The 19,323-nt window shown below is 37.5% G+C and overlaps 1 protein-coding gene and 1 pseudogene across 12 annotated transcripts in view; one reads left to right on the top strand and one right to left on the bottom strand.

Annotated features, from left to right (window-relative positions):
- The window catches only part of BCAS3 (BCAS3 microtubule associated cell migration factor), a 489,419-nt gene that overhangs the window by 108,647 nt on the left and 361,449 nt on the right, over positions 1-19,323 (top strand). For all 12 annotated transcript variants that reach the window (XM_090257347.1, XM_090257345.1, XM_090257343.1 and 9 more), the window contains 2 exons: positions 7,460-7,536; positions 9,347-9,430. In XM_090257347.1, the coding sequence (XP_090113473.1) occupies positions 7,460-7,536; positions 9,347-9,430 (161 nt within the window). The remainder of the gene's footprint in view (positions 1-7,459; positions 7,537-9,346; positions 9,431-19,323) is intronic.
- LOC149998677 (DNA topoisomerase 2-alpha pseudogene) lies at positions 14,214-16,392 on the bottom strand (annotated as a pseudogene).

Genomic DNA, 19,323 nt, shown 5'->3' with positions numbered 1-19,323 from the left:
AGACAAAGACTGATAGATGTCATTAGCAGTCATTTCCACTGTGCTTAAATTGAAAAGTAGATATGAAGTCTCCAGAGAGACCAAAGGATTATACAGTAAGTCAGTCTTTCCATTTCCCATTTTTACTTTGAAGAGGGAAATATATACCTTATAGTCCTAATGTTATTTCTTAGTATGTATTCTTCCTTTATGTTAATGAAGAATAAGAAATCTAAGGAATGAGTTTAAAGGATATTTAAAATACAGAATTATTTTTAATTTTGGAAAGAGGTGCTTTTTTATGTTTAGGAGCAAATTTGTGAAAACTTTTTTGGAAGATTAATGTGAGATCTAAGCCCAGTTCAAGTTAAAAGTTAAATCTATTCCTGTTCTTTTGGTTTCTGATTTGTGTGCAGTGAACTAGGCAGCCATGTTTTCACAGTCAGGTGCCCAATACATAGTGAACACTTGGTGAATGTGTGCAACGAACTAACTTACAAATTTCTTATTCGCTGCACTTAATTCCCACCCAATCAGCCTTAAAATGGCAGTACTCTTCAATTCATGGTGTTTCATAAGCATGAAAAAAAAAATCAACGCTCATGGAACTTTAATGTCATTAATCAGCTGTCAGATGGTCAAACAAATCTATGAAGTGTTAATATTTTTTGTGCTTATATGTCTTCCTGCAGAGTGTGTTCATAGTCTTTTCTAGATTTTTTACAGTATGGGTTGGGGGGGAGACCCTGACGTTATTTGTAAAAAATTGTGTATTTATTCTTACATGTTTAAACTTCAGCCACCTTCAAAGTACTCTCCATTTGATGCAGTACACCTATCAAGATGTTTTTTCCACTGCTTCGAACATTTTCTGAACTCATCGATTTTGATGCCTTTTAGTGCTTCTGCCGTTTTTTGTTTCACCTCTTCCACATTGGCAAAATGTTTCTCTTTGAGGACATTTTTCATCTCAGGGAAACAAAGTTGCTTGGGGTGAGATTGGTTGAATAGGGGGTGTTTTGGTTAAAAACTGCTGAACACTCAGCACGGTGTGGGCAGGTGCACTTGTAAATCACCCATCATGAAGTGGGCAAATGCGTTGAAAGAGTCTTCAAAAAAAAAAAAAAATTCACTGAAGCTGAACGCAGCCTCTCACAACAATGCCAGCTGGTACATTGATACAGATGGGTTCCTAGAACACTCACCTAGTGGTGGAAGCCTGTACCTACAAGGGGCCCACCCTCCAGAGGATAATTCCATGATCTTGGGGTCCCCCCTCATATACCACTTTAAAAATAAGAAGTGATTTTGGAGAATTGTCTTTTCTCTTTTTTGGTGGTGTCCTTTGAGACACAAAAGATTAGTTTTGATGAAGTCCAATTTATCCATTTTTTTTTTTCTTTTATCACTTGTTATTTTTGGTGCCATATCTAAGAAAGCATTGTCTAACCTAAGATTATGAATATATACCACTATATTTTGTTCCAAGAGGTTAATACTTTTGGCTTTTTAATTCAAATCTTTGACTCATTTAGAGTTAATTAAAAAAGTTATTTGTGGATTAATTTTATTTTATTTTTTTATTTTTTTTTTTTAAGTATATTTTATTGATTATATTGTTACAATAGTTCCAATTTTTTTTTCCCCTTTGCTCCCCTCCGCCCAGCACCCCCCTTCCCCAACAATCCCCTCTCCAAGTCCATGCCCATGGGTCGTACATACAAGCTCTCCCGCCTCACCCTTTCATATATTCTTCTTCTTCTTTTTTTAAAATTAATTAATTAATTAGTTAAATATTTTAACAATAAAAAATAACAATTCCTCCCTCTCAGACTTAAGACCCTTTACAATCTTATAAAGGACAATGGATGAAGGTCTCGGGCTCCTCTAGCTGCTTCAAGCTGGACATGGTCGTCGTCCTACCTACCCGTGGGTCAAGAAATCCCTAATAAGAGTGGGGATGTGGAGGGGAGGGTGGCCTTCCCACAAGGGGAAGGATCGTGCAGACTCCAGGTTGGTTGGCTGTCTCTGGACAACGGCATGCTTGGTTTGACAGGCTGGCATCCTTGTTGTATTCTGGGGGCAACAGGGTTAAAGGACATCATTTAATCCGTAACCACTAGATGACAAAAGACAGGTATTAATTTTTCAATGTCCCACATTAGGGAAAAGAAGGGCTTCTTTGGAGGAAGGTGTGCCAGGTACATCTCACCTGTCCAAAACCCTTTTGCCCATTATACTTATTTTGGACTGAGGGAAATATTTTAGGTTTCCCCCATCTCAGGCCTCTGGGCTTTTTCTGTCCAAGCCATTAGGATAGAAAAGAGAAACCAGTTTTAAAGTGAAGCCCACAGACCACCCCGTTCTTCACCAACCCAGCCACTTAGTTCAGCCAAACCATTGAGTCTCAGGAGGCAGCAATGCAGACAGGATTAAGTGAGGCCTATGCATACAGATAATCACTCAGGTAATGAGATTGTAGGCTTATGCCCTTTGAAAACAGAAAACACATGTTAATTTATGTAACATAACCCACATACAAGTCTCTAAATCTGTAGGACTGTCTTATCGGAAGGAAAATCCTTGTCCTTCTAATATTCACTGAACTTGCATTTCTATTCTTTATATTTTTATTCTCCCCCCACTAAAAAATTTTCTGTTTGTTTGTTTTTCCACTACAGTTGTCTCACTTTTTTTCCCCCTCTTGCTTCCCTGCACCCTGCCCCCCCCCCCACAGTCAGTCCCCACCCAGTTGTCCATGTCCATGGGTCATTCATACATGTTCTTTGACTAGACCCTTCCCCTTCTTATCCCTTCTCTCCCTCCCATCTCCCCCTTTGTTACTGTTAGTTTATTCCTTGTTTACATACCTCTGGTTCAATTTTGCTCATTTGTTTGTGTTGTTCATTAGTTTCCTGTAACAGGTGACAGCATAAGGTAATTTTCTTTTGTTGCCTGGCTTATTTCGCTAAGCATAATTCTCTCTAGTTCCAATCATGTTGTTGCAAATGGTAGAAGTTCCTTCTTTCTTTCAGTACTTATTCATTGTCATTTTCCCCCTTTGTACTCGTGTTCCTCTCTGTCTCTCTGTTTCTTCATCTTCTTAAAGCAGACCCTTTAGCATCTCTTGCAATGCTGGTTTGGTGGAGATGTATTCTTTTAGCCTTCTTTTGTCTTGGAAACTCCTTATTTCACCTTCCATTTTGAATGAAAGCCTTGCTGGGTAGAGTATTCTTGGTTGTAGGCCTTTGTTTTTCATTGCTTGGAATATTTTTTGCCATTCCCTTCTGGCTTGTAGTGTTTCTGCTGAGAAATCTGATGATAGCCTTATTGGAGCTCCCTTGTATGTTATTAGTTGTTTCTCTCTTGCTGCTTTTAGGATTCTCTCTTTGTCTTTGAATGTTGGCATTTTAATTATGATGTGTCTTGAAGTGGGCCTGTTGGGGTTCATCTTCATTGGGACCCTCTGTGCTTCCTGGACTTGCGTGACTCTTTCTCTCGTCATGTTAGGAAAGTTTTCTGTCATTAGTTTTTCAAAGAGGTTTTCTATCCCTTGCTCTTCTTCTTCTCCTTCTGGAATTCCTATGATACGGATATTATTACGTTTCATGTTGTCCTGCAGCTGTCTTAGAACCTCTTCAGTCTTGTTCAGTCTTTTTTCATTTTGTTGCATTGTCTGGGAGTTTTTGTGTAGGTTGTCCTCCAGCTCGCTGATCCGATCTTCTGCTTCCTCTAGCCTGCTTTTAATTCCTTCTACTGTGTTCTTCAATTCAGAGATCGTATTTTTCATTTCCTCCTGGCTCTTATTGATAGCTTCTATGTCCTTTTTCATGCTCACGTAATTTTCTGTGAGTTCCTTGTAGTTTTTCTGGAGTTCTTTGAAGTTTCCGCTGAGCTCATTCAGCTTCTCCATAATCCATGTTTTGAATTCCATATCTGATAGTTGGCTCCCCTCTATTTCATTTAGCACTCTTTCTGGGGATTCTACCTTTCCTTTTGATGGGAGGTTGTTTCTCTGTCTCCCCATTTTTTTGACTCCTATTGTTTGTTGGTGCTTCTTGGAATGATCTGCACTTCCTGGATCTGCCTCTGGTGGCGTCAGATCATGTACCAGTCTGGCCCTAGGCAGCCTGTTGGAGACTTCCAGGGATCTACTGCTGTTGTCTGTCTTCTTTGATTGTTAATCTATTCAATCTGTGATTAGCTGTCAGGCTTAAGGACTGTGGGTGTGGCAGCTTAATTCCTGTAGGCAGGGCTTTTGCTTCCCCTCAGGCTGACGCCACTTGGAGGGGAATGGTCTACCCGCAGTACTGGGGATGAGTCAGCACTGGGACCCAGTCAGCTGCTCCTCCAGTTCTCCCCTCAAAGCCACCGTGCCAAATTCTCCCCAAGTGTCTCCAGTCCTCTCTGCCTTCCCTCTGCTTGAGCCCAGGGTAAGTGGTGGCCAAAATATTTTCGTATGTGATCCACTTAAGAGCTCTTTTTCTCCTGCTGTTTCTCTCCGGCTAGCAAGAAAGCCTGTGGCTTTTCGCTTTTCACAGCTGATACTATTTTACTTTCCACTCTGTCGCTGTAGGCTGGGAAGCCCAGCTGGGGGTTTAGACCCTGCCCTTCTCAGGGGGAATCCCCGGCTGCTGAGCTGTTTCTCAGCCCCTTCAGCTGCCACCCGTGGGAGCCCAGCCAGCCCTTCCACGTCTCCGCACTCCCTACCGGTCACGTTGTGATGTAGCGGCCTTTTCTGTCTCTCCGTGGTTATAAGACTTCTCTCCAGCTGGTGTTCGGTTCGTTATTCCAGATGATTTCTCCAAAATTACATTGTAAATCCAGACTAGTTCTAGGAGGAAGTTAGTGTAGCTTCCACTTACTCCTCCGCCATCTTGTTTCTCTCTGTGGATTAATTTTAGAAAGAGAGAGAGAAACACTGAATTGTTGTTCCACTAATTCGTGCATTCATTGGTTCATTCTTGTATGTGCTCTGACTGGGGATTGAACCCGCAAACTTCGTGTATCGGGACAGTGTTTTAACCAACTGAGCTACCCGGCAAGGGCCTTAGAATTAATTTTTGTATGCTGTGTGAGATCAAGGTTCAGTGTAATTTTTTTGCATATGGATATTCCCTTGACCCATCCCCATCATCCTTTGTTTAAAAGACTATTTTTTCCCCATTGGCATGTCTTGTTGAAAATAAGTTAATCATAAATGCAGACACTTTTTTGGGGGGTCGGGGAGATCTAAAAGGTCTGAAATCTTTGAGATGTTATTACCAAGAAAAATAAGGTAGAGTGTTACAGAGACTAGTTAAATCCTTTGGTTTTGAAAATGAGTTCAGGTCAACTTTCCATTTGGACCAAGGTTCTGGGCAGATGCCATCTAAATTGTATCAGTCTCACGTGTGTTTTTAGTTATTTTAGTAACGGAGGAACCTTCATTCCTTGTGCTTTTCTTGGATTTCATCTTTATTTAAATTTGGAAATCTGAGTTTTTAAATATCTAGTTCTCTTTTACTTTGTTCACAAACAGTATAAACATGTCAGAATTAGTCCTAGTATTATAGCAGTTTGGTGTTTTGTTTTGTCTTTTTTTTCCCCTTGTTTTCAAAGTTTAGCTGGAGGCAGCAGTTAATCTTTAAAGGAGTCAAGCTTATAAAGTTGGGATATTGCTGAGTGGCTGATGTTCTGTTGATTCCAGCTGTAGAATGTTTTTGAAGAGCACAAAAACAATTTGCTTTTATTCCAAGACTCTGTAGTTCTTGAGGTCCACCGAGTTTCTAAAAACATTGACTCAAAAAGTAAAATGAAAAATTATAACTATATCTTTTCATAGTATCCCTTTGTTTGAGAAAGGAGAATATACTTATCTAGTGAGACAAATGGTTATCAGAGTTGAGATTTAGATTATGCTGACTTATTATCTCCCTCCTATGTAATGCTACCATTCACAAGTATTTATTCTGTTTTTTTAAGAAAATATTTTCCCCCACAACATTTAAAAGGGGGAACTCTTTTATAGATCATATTTATACTAATTTCTCCAGCTCTGAAAATAACTGTGGAATATATGTATAAAAGTACGTTTTTGTATGGTTTACTCAGTAGGAGAATAATAATGAAATCTGTTATCTAAATATTGATAACCCCAGTCTGATCCTCTAGTGTACATTTTAGAAGAAAACATTTGTGAAAATATTCCAGATACTTTGGAATGATAAACCAGGAGCCCTTTAGGTTAGGCTTTTTGTGTTCTTTGATTTTTCAGTCTCTTTCAACTAAACCCTTTAAAGCAGTTTTGTGAAAACAGAAGCAGACTCATAGACACAGAGAACAGACTGCTGGTTGCCAAAGTGGAGGAGGGCCGGGGGGCTGGGTGAAAAGGTGAAAGGACTGAGAAGTACGGGTTGCTAGTTCCACAATAGCAGTTGGGTACAGTGCAGCACAGGAAAGGTAGTCAGTAATATTGTGATAACTCTGTGTGGTGCCAGGTGGGTACTGGCAGTATCAGGTGGGATGCTTTGTAAAGTACATGGTTGTTTAGCCACTGTAATAGACACATGAAACGAAAACAAAATCATATTGAATGTAAACTGCAATTGAAAAAAGTTTTTTTAATTAAAAAAAAAAAAACCATGCAGTTTTGTGAGGCAGTGGAATGTTACTATGTGTAGTTGCCTGATGAGGGTGATAGTCTCGAGGGACTTTAATGGCATAGCCAGAGGGGAGATGAGAGCCTCTAGGCTGACAGACATCACTTATTTGACTAAATTTTCTGTGTCTTGGTTAGTTGAGTTCAAGAAAAGGGCACTGGTGTTTCCATGAATGGATGGTGTCCATTGTCAAGAATATGTCACTTATTCTTGTTAAAGTGAGAAAACCTCAGAATAATTCTTTGTACTGTTTTGTCATTGGCTAGGCTGAAGACAAGAAAAATTAAATTGAGTGCTTAATGTAAATTCATAGGATTGTGTAAATAATTCTCCAACATCTTTCTAATGATGCACCTTTTATGGATTACTTCTCTTTGGCCCCATACTTAAATACTTGCCCCCCCCCAACCCCCCATAGTATCTTCATTTCTTTTTAGGTGTATGTCTTGCTTATCTTCTACCCTTAAATTCCTCAACCAACTAACTGTATCCTTTCCCTTTCCTCTCCAAACATTGCTTGATTTATGAAGTTGTAGACTTAACTTTAAATGTTTCTCCTTAGTTTCTCTCTTGTTCTATGAATGACTATATACAGTGCTTAATTTTTGCAAAAAGTGATTACTGGTTCTTCCTTGATTTGTTTTTTATTTGAAAAAACTCAAAACCAAAGGGAAATTGTACAGGAGAAAATAAAGAACCTCATTTAGCTATTAATGAGGAATTTTATGTAAAGCTTAAAAAATAAAAGCATTTGTTCCATTTCAGTGGCATCACAAGATGGTGCATCAACAGAATATTTATTAAGAAATTTCTCAATATTGCCTTTTGAAATTTTTCAGGCTGCTATCCTTGTCCAGGCCCCAACATGAATCCTATTGCTCTTGGGAGCCGCTGGCTTGCTTATGCTGAAAACAAGGTAAGACATGGCCCATGTATGGGTTATTGGTAATGCAGCAAGTGTTCAATAATTTTTTCAAAGTGATTACCAACCAGTAATTAACTTTTAATTTACTAGCTTGTTTTGGTTTTGGTATTAGTTGGACACCCAATAATTGTCCTATCTCCCTTGTTGCTTTAGATCAGTATTTAGACTGAACTTTAGTTTTCTACGCTTAGTTTTATATAGAGAACTTTATTAATCTTAAAGCACAACATTAATATTATCAAAGTAGTTTCTGTGGAGCTAGAAATCGGGAGGCAGGAATGATTTCTGTCTTTATTGTCCGATTGGGAACCTGAGGCATAGAATAATTTAATTTACCATAACTCTTTGTCTACAACTAAAACAAGAGTTCAAACATTTGTCTTAATAATTAATCACAGATGGTTATATTTTGTTGAATTTTCCAGTTATTTATCAATTTCATTTATCTGTTAAGGTCATCATAGCAAGTGAAGATAATATATTTTTATAGTGAAAGTTTTATTTATGTGCAAATCAAAGCAAAAGGCAAATTTGAATTTTCATAAAGAAAAGGTGCCCCTGGCCAGTACGGCTCAGTTGATTGGAGCATTGCCCTGTACACCAAAATATTGTGGCCTCCATTCCCAGTCAGGGCACATGCCTAGGCTGCAGGAGTCTCAGATATGGCGTCAGCTTGGTGGCTGTGGGGTTGGGGGGGAGGGTTTAGAAAAGGGACAATGGCCTCTGCTCGCCTTGATGTCAGACACTGCAATCCCTATGTACCACTGGTGGCTCTCAAGCTGCTACCCCCGGTGCTGGAGCTCAAGAGGGAGTGAGTCTGAGCAGGTGAGTCCATGTGTGGGTTCACGTAGAGGGAGTGCTTGGGGCTCCAGCAGTTTCTTCCACTGACTCGATCCCCGCTGGTTTTTGCAGCCAGAATTTGTGGGGATTTATATTCTTCCTGCTACTGGTACCCTGGGCTGGGGGGCCGGGTGTGGGGCTGGGATTCCTCGCTCCTGAGGTTTCCCTCCTGGATTTTTACCCACCACACACAGGTGAGGGCGCATCTGTGCCCCTCCTACCAGTCTGGATGGGTGTGCTTTCTTTAATTCCATAGTTGTCAGACTTCCATTCAACTCTGTGTCTAATGATTCTGAGTGATGGTTGTTTTTTATTTTAGTTGTAATTTTTATGTGGCTGTGCAAAAAGACGAGCCCTGTTTGCCTAAGCTGCCATCTTCCCAAATTCTCTTTTTCATTCTAATGGTGAAATTAGTAAGCCTTCTGAAGTGGATAGCTACTATGTGTGTCATAGTTGATTTATGCATAATTCGTGCCCTTTTTCCACTGACACAGTTGAAAATGAAAATGTAGCACAATTTTTTGTCTGTTTTTTTTAAAGTTTCCTTTTGCAGTCTTTATGTGGGAATTAAGAGGACAAAACCGCTAATTTGCTAGCTTGTTAAATATTTAATGTTAGGAAGTCGTGTCTAAGTCCTTTGATTATGTTTTTAAATTTTATTTGTGGAAAGGCTGCCAGAGCCCAAATTCTACCATTTGTGAGTTTATGAATTCTTAAAGACTATTCATCTTGTAATTAAAAATTGTATTTGAGCACGAAATGGCCTGAATGGCACCAATAGATTATAAAAAGGGCTAAAAGTGTCTGAGCACGGCTTTTGACTGTTTGTATGAAATACACTCATACAAACATTCCCACCCACCACCATCGTTATTCATGGTAAATAAGCTCTGTCCTAATACCCTGTAGATTTAAACAGTTTAATAGAAATGAATTTCTGGTTTTTCTCTCTTTTTTCCAGTTGATTCGATGTCATCAGTCCCGTGGTGGAGCCTGTGGAGACAACATTCAGTCTTACACCGCCACAGTCATTAGTGCTGCTAAAGTGAGTACCCAGTGGTCTCTGGGAGTTTTGATTATGTGTAGGAATTGTCAAGTTTCTCTCCTGAATTGGACTGAGATTTTCTCTTCCATTTTTATTCACAAGTGTAATAATCTTAAGAAGTCAGACTTATTTTGTCACTCATGAGAATTGGTGACTAAATGATTAGGTTTTTAATGTCTTAAGGTTTATAAACAGTACTTTATTTTGTATTGCAATGATTATAGGGTTTATATTTACCTAATTTTAAATATTTAAGTCTGTTAGCTAGATTAAAGTCTTTGTAATTCCACTTTTCAAAGGAGCTGTATATATCTTAAGTTGTGACTTCTGGATTCTTTTTGTGTGATTTGCAATATTCTGCCTATATTAGCATCCCCTTGTGTCTTTGAATATTTATGAATCTTTTGACATAAAAAAGTAGTATTCCTTAAGAAAGCTTGAGTCCAATTCCTGACATATTCAAAGATGCTTGTCTGTCCCAAGGCTGCCCCCTGCATGTTTGTCACGTGAGTTCTTTTTGTGCGTGTGGTAGGGTTAAGTTTGATGGTGGCTTGTAGACTTTATGCTGATTATAAGGTATTTTTTTATAATCACTATCCTTTTGAATTCTGAAGTATACAACAAAACAATTCTAATAATAGGGATGACATAGTGAATCTAAATGACAGTATATAATAAAAAACACAGCCATTCAAAAAAGAAAAACAGTTTAAAGGAAACCACAGGGAGCGAATCATAGATCACACTGTTTTTATGTAAAACAAATAAAAAGGCTTCAAGATCAATCACAAATGCTTACAGAATGTGCTCCTTGGTTTGATGAGAGAGGCATTAAATATTTTTAATTCAAAATTTCAAGACTGATTGTCTTTATGTTTAGAATGCTTTATATTTTAGATTTCAGAATCTTTATAAAAAATTGCTTACTTTCCTCCACTGGGTATGCCAAAGTCATGATGGTTATTTCAATGATGAGAAATCTGAGATAGTAATTAGGCAGCATCAGTGTTATTCAGTTAGTTTATAATAGATCCATTTCTCAAATATTAGATTCTTTCTAGACTTATCTGTCATACACTTGCATCAGGATAGCTCATTGTATTATCATATTGAATAACTTTCAGTTATATGATAGAGGATAGTTTTTCAGCTCTTCTTTGCTATAATTACAGTTTTGTGTACCTGCACAAGAGGAATGACCTGCTTCATTCAGTAACTGTTAGTTGTTTAACTGTTAGCTGAAATTGGACTTGCTGGAATGAGACTAGACTACATCTGCTTTGAGAAGAACAGGCCTGGACTTCCTCCTTTTTACACTCCAATATTGCAAACTGTGAGGAATATATTCATGTTTTCAACATTTAAACTGGAAGAAATTAGGTCAATGATGACACTTTCTAGTCAATTTCCAGTAGATCATTGGTCACCAATTAAGTTGAAATTCATTGTTAGCTCTGGCAATGTATAAAATTCTTCGATTAGCACTTGAATAAAGTGGTTGATGTTTAATTTTTGTTAATTCCTTTTGCCTGATTTTAATGCTCGTACATGTTCTTGTTTGTAAATTTATAAAATGAAGGAAAAATATAACTATGAACACAAGTCACACATTTTTAAAATAATTTTTTTATTAAAATTTTTTCCAGTTACAATTTACATTCAATATGATTTTGTATTAGTTTCAGGGGGATAGCATAGTGGTTAGACTTTGATACATCCAGTACCCAGCTGGCATCATACGTAGTTATTACAATATCATTGTCGCCATTTCTTGAGAGTCATAACACATTCGATTCAATGATATATTGTACCCTGCCCTTTTAACTTATTCTTAACTTAAATGTCATGAAATATTTTGGAAGACATTTTTCTTATGTTTATGTTTATCTGTGTACTTATAGATTTCTGCATTAGAGAGCATGAATATTTTGAGATTTAAAAAATACTGTCAATTTATTTTTCTAAAATCCTACCAGAAATAGAATGACCCTTTATTTCACTTGGATATTTTATATATGAAAGATTGGAAAGTTGGGATGATCCCTGTCCCCACCCCGATGGTAATTTCTCATAGTAACTTATTGGATATTAGAAAGTTTGTGGGTAAATTAGCCTTCTGAGGTATAAAGCAGTTCTAGTTTTACATGGTAAGTATATCAAAATTACGTGGACTTCTCTAGTAGTATAATTATAAGTATATCCTTTTCTCTTTGTAACTATTACTTTATGGATTATACTCATATTAGTGTGCTTACTTGTGAAAATTCATTATGATGTACACTTTTAATATCTGAATGTAGCTGTATAATGGGATGTTAAAGTTTACCAAGAAAAGTAAAATCAGATTAGATATCTCCAGAGAATTCTAACATTTAAGAATAAGTAACGGCAATATTACAAATATTCTGCCATAGAACAAGAGTCAGATTACACCTAATCTTGTTTTATGATACAAGATAACCTTGATACAAAAATTTGGCAAGAGCATTATGAGAAAGGAAAACTATGGTCCTGTCTTTACTTGTGAACATAGGTATGAAAAATCCTAAACAAAAAGGAAACAGTATATGATAAGAATAATGTGGCACGATCCAGTTGGGGAAAATTCCACACTGTAAGACTGCTTTATTACTCAAAAATCAATTAGTATAATTTGCCATATTAATAGATTAAAGAAAAAAGGGTATGATTATCTCAATATATACACAAAACCAGCTTGGTAAAATCAAATATATGCATCGATGAAATATTTTAGTAAATAGTGATAATTTCTGATTGTCTAGAATTCCATTTTTTTCCAAATTACGAAATTGTTTAAATACAGTAAACATGGTTATTTTTTTAGTATATTTTATTGATTATGCTATTACAGTTATCCCTTTTTTTTCCCTTTGCCCTCCTCTGCCTGGTACCCCCCCTCCCCCCCAGCAGTCAACCCCTTAGTTCATGTTCATGGGTTGTGCATGTAACTTCTTTGGCTTCTCCAGTTCTTCTACTATTCTTGAGATCCCCCTGTCTATTTTGTACCTACCAGTTATGCTTCTTAGTCCCTGTACCTTCCCCCCATTCTCCTCCTTCCCCCTCCCCACTGCTAACTGTTCATATGGTCTCCATATCAATGGTTCTGCTCCTGTTCTAGTTGTTTGCTTAGTTTGTTTTCCTTTATTTTTTTTAGGATCTATCATATTTTTATTTTTTATTTATTTTTTATTATTTTTTATTTTTTTATTTTTGGTTTTTCAATTACAGTTGTCCCCTTTCCCCCCAATTTCTCTCCCCCACCCAACCCACCCCCTCTCCCGCAATCATATCCCTCCCCGTTGTCCATGTCCATGAGTCTTTTATACGGGTTCTTTGACTAATCCCTTCCCTTACTTATCCCCCTTCTCTCCCTCTCCCCTCCCCCCATTGACTGCTATTCTGCTCTTTGTTCTATTTAGTTCCTTTGTTTGTGTTGTTCTTTAGTTTCCTGTATTAGGTGATATCATATGGTATTTTTCTTTCTTTGCCTGGCTTATTTCACTAAGCATAATTCTCTCTAGTTCCATCCATGTTGTTGCAAATGGCAGGAGTTCCTTCTTTCTTTCTGCTGCATAGTATTCCATTGTGTAAATGTACAACAGTTTTTTGATCCACTCATCTACAGATGGGCACTTAGGCTGTTTCCAGCACTTAGCTATTGTAAACAGTGCTGCAATGAACATAGGGGTGCATAGTTCTTTTGAATTGGTGTTTCAAGATTCTTTGGGTATAATCCTAGTAGTGGAGTCGCTGGTTCAAAAGGCAGTTCCATTTTTAACCTTTTGAGGTAATTCCATACTGTTCTCCATAGTGGCTGCACCAGTCTGCATTCCCACCAACAGTGCAGTAGGGTTCCCGTTTCTCCACATCCTTGCCAGCACTTGTTGCTTGTTGATTTGTTGATGATGGCCATTCTGACTGGTGTAAAATGGTATCTCATTGTGGTTTTTATTTGCATCTCCCTGATGGCTAATGATGTTGAGCATTTTTTCATGTGTCTATGGACCTTCTGTATGTCCTCTTCGGAGAAGTGTTTGTTCAGGTCCCTTGCCCATTTTTTAATTGGGTTGTTTGTTTTCTTGATGTTGAGTCGTATCAGCTCTTTATATATTTTGGAAATCAGTCCCCTGTCTGTGATGTCATTGGCAAATATGTTTTCCCATATGGTTGGTTTCCTTTTCATCTTGCTGATGTTTTCTTTTGCTGAGCAGAAACTCTTTAGTTTGATGTAATCCCATTTATTTATTTTTTCCTTTATTTCTCTTGCTTTAGGAGATCTTTCCATGAAGAAATTGTTACGTGAGATATCTGATATTTTCTTGCCTATGTTTTCCTCTAGGACTTTTATGGTGTCACGGCTTACATTTAAGTCTTTGATCCATCTTGAGTTTATTCTCGTGTGTGGTGTAAGTTGGTGGTCTAGTTTCATTTTTTTGCAGGACCCTATCCAGTTCTCCCAGCACCATTTGTTAAAGAGGCTCTTCTCACTCCATTTTATGTTCCTTCCTCCTTTATCAAATATTAGTTGACCATAGAGGCCTGGGTTTATTTCTGGACTCTCTATTCTGTTCCACTGATCTATATGTCTGTTCTTACGCCAGTACCAGACTGTTGATAACAGTGGCTTTGTAGTATTGTTTGATATCTGGTGTTGTGATTCCTCCTGCTGTGTTCTTCTGTCTCAAGATTGCTTTTGCTATTCGGGGTCTTTTTTGGTTCCATATGAATTTATGGAGTATTTGTTCTAGGTCTGTGAAATATGTCATTGGTATTTTAATAGGGATTGCTTTGAGAACAGAATAAATTCCTTGTTTATAAAGTCATTGTATGTCAGATATGTGGTAATTTGCCCATACAAGTAATCCTCAGGAAGGCCAAGTAACTTCCGTTGTCTTCTATCCTCCATAAAATGAGTTAACCATTCCTTTCGATCATCTATCTGTTTTTTGCTAAAGGCCAGGCTGATTGCAGCATCGTCTTCAGGCCCAGAATACTTGAATTGGATACGATGTCTCCTCATATCTGCAAAGTATTCTTTAGCTTCTTCTGATGTGCTGGTGCCCAAACCTTTGTAATACTTGACTTTCCATTTTTTATGATTTGGTGTAGTACTCTTCCATTCTTCAAATTCAGGAAGACTATAGAATGCCATTTCTTGCTTGTTTTTAGACACCTTTACAATGGGAGTGATAAATTCCTCCAGAAAACGATGTCGCAGAAGAGAGGGCCAGTCGTGATGGATAAAATTAATCAGCAAGCCTTTGATGTGGGAACCATCTTGGTCCTGATCTGTCATAATCATTAACTTCCCATAACGAAGAGTCTTCAATGAATCTTCATCTTCATAGGTTTTCTTGTACTGAAGACCCACAATCTTTATGATATTGTTAATTTCAGCATTCTCCATTATCTGTTTATGAGAAGCTTCTCGAACATTGAGTATTTTTCCTCGAAGAGGGAAAACCCCATACTTGTCTCTCCCAACCACACCAAGGCCTGAAACAGCCAGAGTTTTAGCCGAGTCTCCCTCAGTCAGAATAAGTGTACAGTCAGTAGAGTTTCGGCCCCCTGCATCATTGGCATCATCAAGTTTGGGAATTCCCTTGATTCTGTTATGTTTTACAGCTGAACACTTCCTGTTTAACTGGACTTGAGCCTTAAACTTTACCCAGTTTAGTATGCTTTCTACAATACCACAGCCAATTGCGACTTTGATGAATTTTTCACTTAATTGGCATGTTGATCCAAAGCTCTTGACTTGTAAAGTCATGTTTTCTTTTGTCTGAGAGTCAAAGGTTGGGTTTTCAATTAAGGCATTCACAAAAATCCACATGTGATTTTTCACCTGATGTGCTTTTACTGCAACACCACCCTTGTTCTTCTTCTTCACAACATCCACAAGTTTAGCCACAATCTGATCAGCTAACATAATCAACATGTCTGCCACCCTTGGAAGTAGCAATGCTATTGACAAAGCTAATTTGCTGAAAGCCTTTTTCACTCATTGTTAAACACACTTCCCACCTGTGGTTTACTTGTTCATGGATAACTTTCAGAGGATTGCCAGTTTCATCCAGCTTATCCTTCAAATACATATCCACATAGCTACAGAATCCTTTCACTGGCAGCTTATTTCCATTGAGAAAGACTTTGACATCTTTTGTGGACCCAGCAATATCATATGCTCTCCTAACCATTAGTGCAACAATATCTTTGTCTAGGCTTTGCATTTTAAACTTAGACAAATCAGGGTGGAAGGTAATACACATATAATCTTCTCCATTGAAGGGCTTGAGCTCCATCTCACCAGCTTTCCCCATGTTATCCATCCATGTGTGTTTGAACATTTTCTTGTATTCTTTGCTGGCTGTTTCCACTGTAAATTTGGTACTGAATATGTTACACAATTTGGCTCCATAGCCATTTCTACCACCTGTTACTTTCTTTTCATCATCATCATAGTTACTAGAAGTTAGGAGCTGTCCAAAGATGAGAGCTGGGACATACATCTTCTTGACTTTGTGTTCAACAACAGGAATACCTTTTCCATTATTCCATATACTAATTAAATTGTTTTCCGGGTCAATTGTGACTCTTAATACAAGACATTTGGGGTCCCTTAGTTTGTTGTCTGTAGCATTGACTAGAATCTCATCAGAGATTTTGTACAAACCAGGAACAAAAGTTACTTCCCTGTAGTTAATGCCAATATCTTCATCGTAAACCCACATTTGCTGGGTCACTAATTCCACAGAGCCAATGTAGGTGTCTGGCCGGAGCAAAATATGTTCCATTGCGTTTTCTTTTGATAGATTCTCTCAATAGACAATCTTTTCTTAGCATCTTCATTTTTCTTTGTTTTGTTGATTTGCGCGTTTTCATTTACAGGCTGCAAAGGTGACACCTCCATGGTGACGGTTGTGAAAGGCCTCGAGAACCCTGCAAGCTGTTTTCCTTTTTTATATTCATTTGTTGATAGTTGTGAGTTTGTTGTCATTTTACTGTTCATGGTTTTGACCTTCTTTTTATTAAAAAAGTCTCTTTAACATTTCATATAATTTTCTTTGCCAAATTAGGGACATTTTCTTTCATCATTTTTTCAAATAATTTTTCAATTCTTGCTCTTCCTCTTCTCCTTGTGGCATCCCTGATTTGGATGTTGGCACTTTTGGAGGTGTCCCAGTCTTTTTATACTGTCCTTGTGAGGCTTTATTTTCCTGGCACTGGACCCCTGGGCTGTGTGGTCTGGCCTGGGGCTGGGCTGCTCCCTAGGTGTCCCTCCCAGCTCTTATCTGCCACACATGAATGTGGGACCCCACGTTCCGCTGGCCACCTCGCCGCCTCCACACTGCATCCTCTCTGACCAGGCTTTCCATCTCCGCCCCTCCTACCCATCTGGATAAATATTTCTTCTTTAAATCCTTGGTTGTTAGACTTCCATACAGTTCTGCTTTCTGGTAGTTTTGGTTGTTTTTTGTTTTGAGATTAGTTGTTATCCTTCTTATGGTTGTGTGAGGAGGCAAAATGTGTCTATCTACACCTCCATTTTGGCCCAACACGGTTATTTTTAAGTATGTTTCTGATAACTGCAATATCTGGTTCTGTTTTGGGGACCTGACTCCTTGCTTGCCAGACTTTATTTCAAAAATGTTTAGAAACAACTTTGAGTTTGGGATGATACCAGAGTTCTACTATTAGTCCTGGATCACCTGGATTGAGATTATTCAGCTCCCCTGAAATAGCTCTGAGGGCCTGATCACTACAGGTTACTCATATCTATTATATATCTTTTTATGTTCCAAACCAAAGCATGGAGCGAAGGTCACCAGGTTGACCCCTGTGAACAAGACCACATAGTTCCTTAAATCTATCAGAAACACTACTCAGTCTCTTAGCAACACTCTCTAGAATCATCAAGTGCATGTAGGCCTTAAATATCCTGCTCATCTGTATGGGTTTCCTTGGTCTCTTGGATTTGGAGCTAGTAACTCTTCACTATCTTGTTAAATACTCAATACCTTCAAACAGAGTTAAAAAAAATTTCTCCTCAGTTTTACTACTTGTTTTCATTGGGAGGATTAATCTGATTAACCCAGACTATCATTGAAAATAAAGAATAAAATTCTTATTATTTCTTACCTTTTTAAATCATTTCTAGGTAAGATAATAGTTTTTGAGATATAACATTGAAATTGTTTTAAAAAGTCATGTAGTATGTGCTCCTTAAGAAGATCACTTTCTCAGAAAGAGTAATTAATATTTTTCTCTCTCTGATGACAGCTTCTTATGTCACTTCATAGAGAGTACTTAACCACTTTGTTGTATAGAAGATTAATTTTTTAATTTTTACATTTTTCTCTCACGTGCAACTTATAAGTATAAATGCATTAATTGTATATGTATGTACTTGGAACTCCTCTGCAGCAATACTCTTTCACAATTTCTGGGTTTTCAAATAGCACTTAAAATTAATGTTAATACTTTTAGATTTTTCCCTTTGAATTTCAAAATAATTTATTTGTTTTTCCTTAAGAATATAATAGTGATGAATTCTTTGTGGTGGTGATAAAGGAAAAAATTAATATTGAAATTGTTCGAATTGGATTACTTTGATACATTTTAAAATCTTGTTCCATCTTTTCTAGTTACTCTGTAACTGTCCTATTTGAGGTTTCCTTTTAATGTGTTCTCACCCCATTGTGGTAAATTGATTTAATGAAAATGCCTCTATTTTCTCTTGTTATCTGATAACTTCTTAATGACAACTAACAGGTTTTGTGAGAGCAGCACCATTAGCACTAATGGATAGGGAGGACAATTGATATGGCATGAGAAAGGTTAAAGATGACTAGTAACCCTTTGGCAGATCTGTCTGCAACAGAGCAGAATAAGTACCTTGCTGATCTGAATGTTTGGTCATAGTGCATTGTCTCACATTTGTTATAAACTTAATGTTCAGTTTTCTTACAGATAGTTCTGTGACTACTCTTAAGATTATTCATGCCTATAATGAACTTTTAAATTTAGGTAACTCAGATTGTGAAGACACTCCATTTAAATTAACATCTCCATTTGAGCCTAATTAGATTTTTTTATTCCTTATTTTTTCTTAGCCTCCACTCTTTTTTATATGTATTTGAGGAAATCATTAGGCATGCACATGTCCTGTCTACTAAAATGTAGTGAAAAGGCTAATTACCTAGTGAGGTGATTTAGGTATCTAAATATGATATGTGAAAATTATTAAATAAAATGATATATTGCTTCTGGACACTAGTGCTCATCGATGTGACATGGAAACAAATTTCTCCTCTAAGCAAAGGTCTGATGTAGAGAGCGTCTAGCACCCCTCACCTCCCTCATCAGCCTTATTTGGAAGTTAGTAGCTATTATAGCTAGTACTATCTTGTCCCTTACTACTCAAAGTGTAGATTTGATTACTGTTAAATTTTAATAAGATGACCCCATTGGTAGTCATTTTTTTTTTTAATTTATGAGAAATAGCTATAACTCATCATGTAATAGGAGCCTTTGACTATGAAATATACTACCCTGCCCCATACCGCGCCCCCCCCCCCCGACTTTTTTCCTAGTTCTTTATGTTAACTTTCCCCTTTATCTTGAGGTTTGCTCTGGTACATTATTTCCCACTTTCTTTGTGCTCCAGTTATTTTAGTTTATTCCTATTCATTGGTATAAGAGCATGAAATAGTAGGCTCAAGGGCAAATGGGGAGGATATACAAGCTAAGACTTTAAACCTAAAAGGCATTTCTTTGATAAAGGGGTAGCTCCCTTTAAGTGGGAGCATCTCCATTAGCATTAATGGAGTAAGTACATCAACTGAAGCATCTCAGAGGTTAATAAGGCTTCC

The sequence above is a fragment of the Furipterus horrens genome, unplaced genomic scaffold, assembly GCF_987537825.1.
Source record: "Furipterus horrens unplaced genomic scaffold, mFurHor1.1.pri manual_scaffold_11, whole genome shotgun sequence".
Taxonomy (NCBI): Eukaryota; Metazoa; Chordata; class Mammalia; order Chiroptera; family Furipteridae; genus Furipterus; species Furipterus horrens.
The sequence above is the reverse complement of the archived record's forward strand: the minus strand, read 5'-3'. Positions and strand labels throughout refer to the sequence as shown.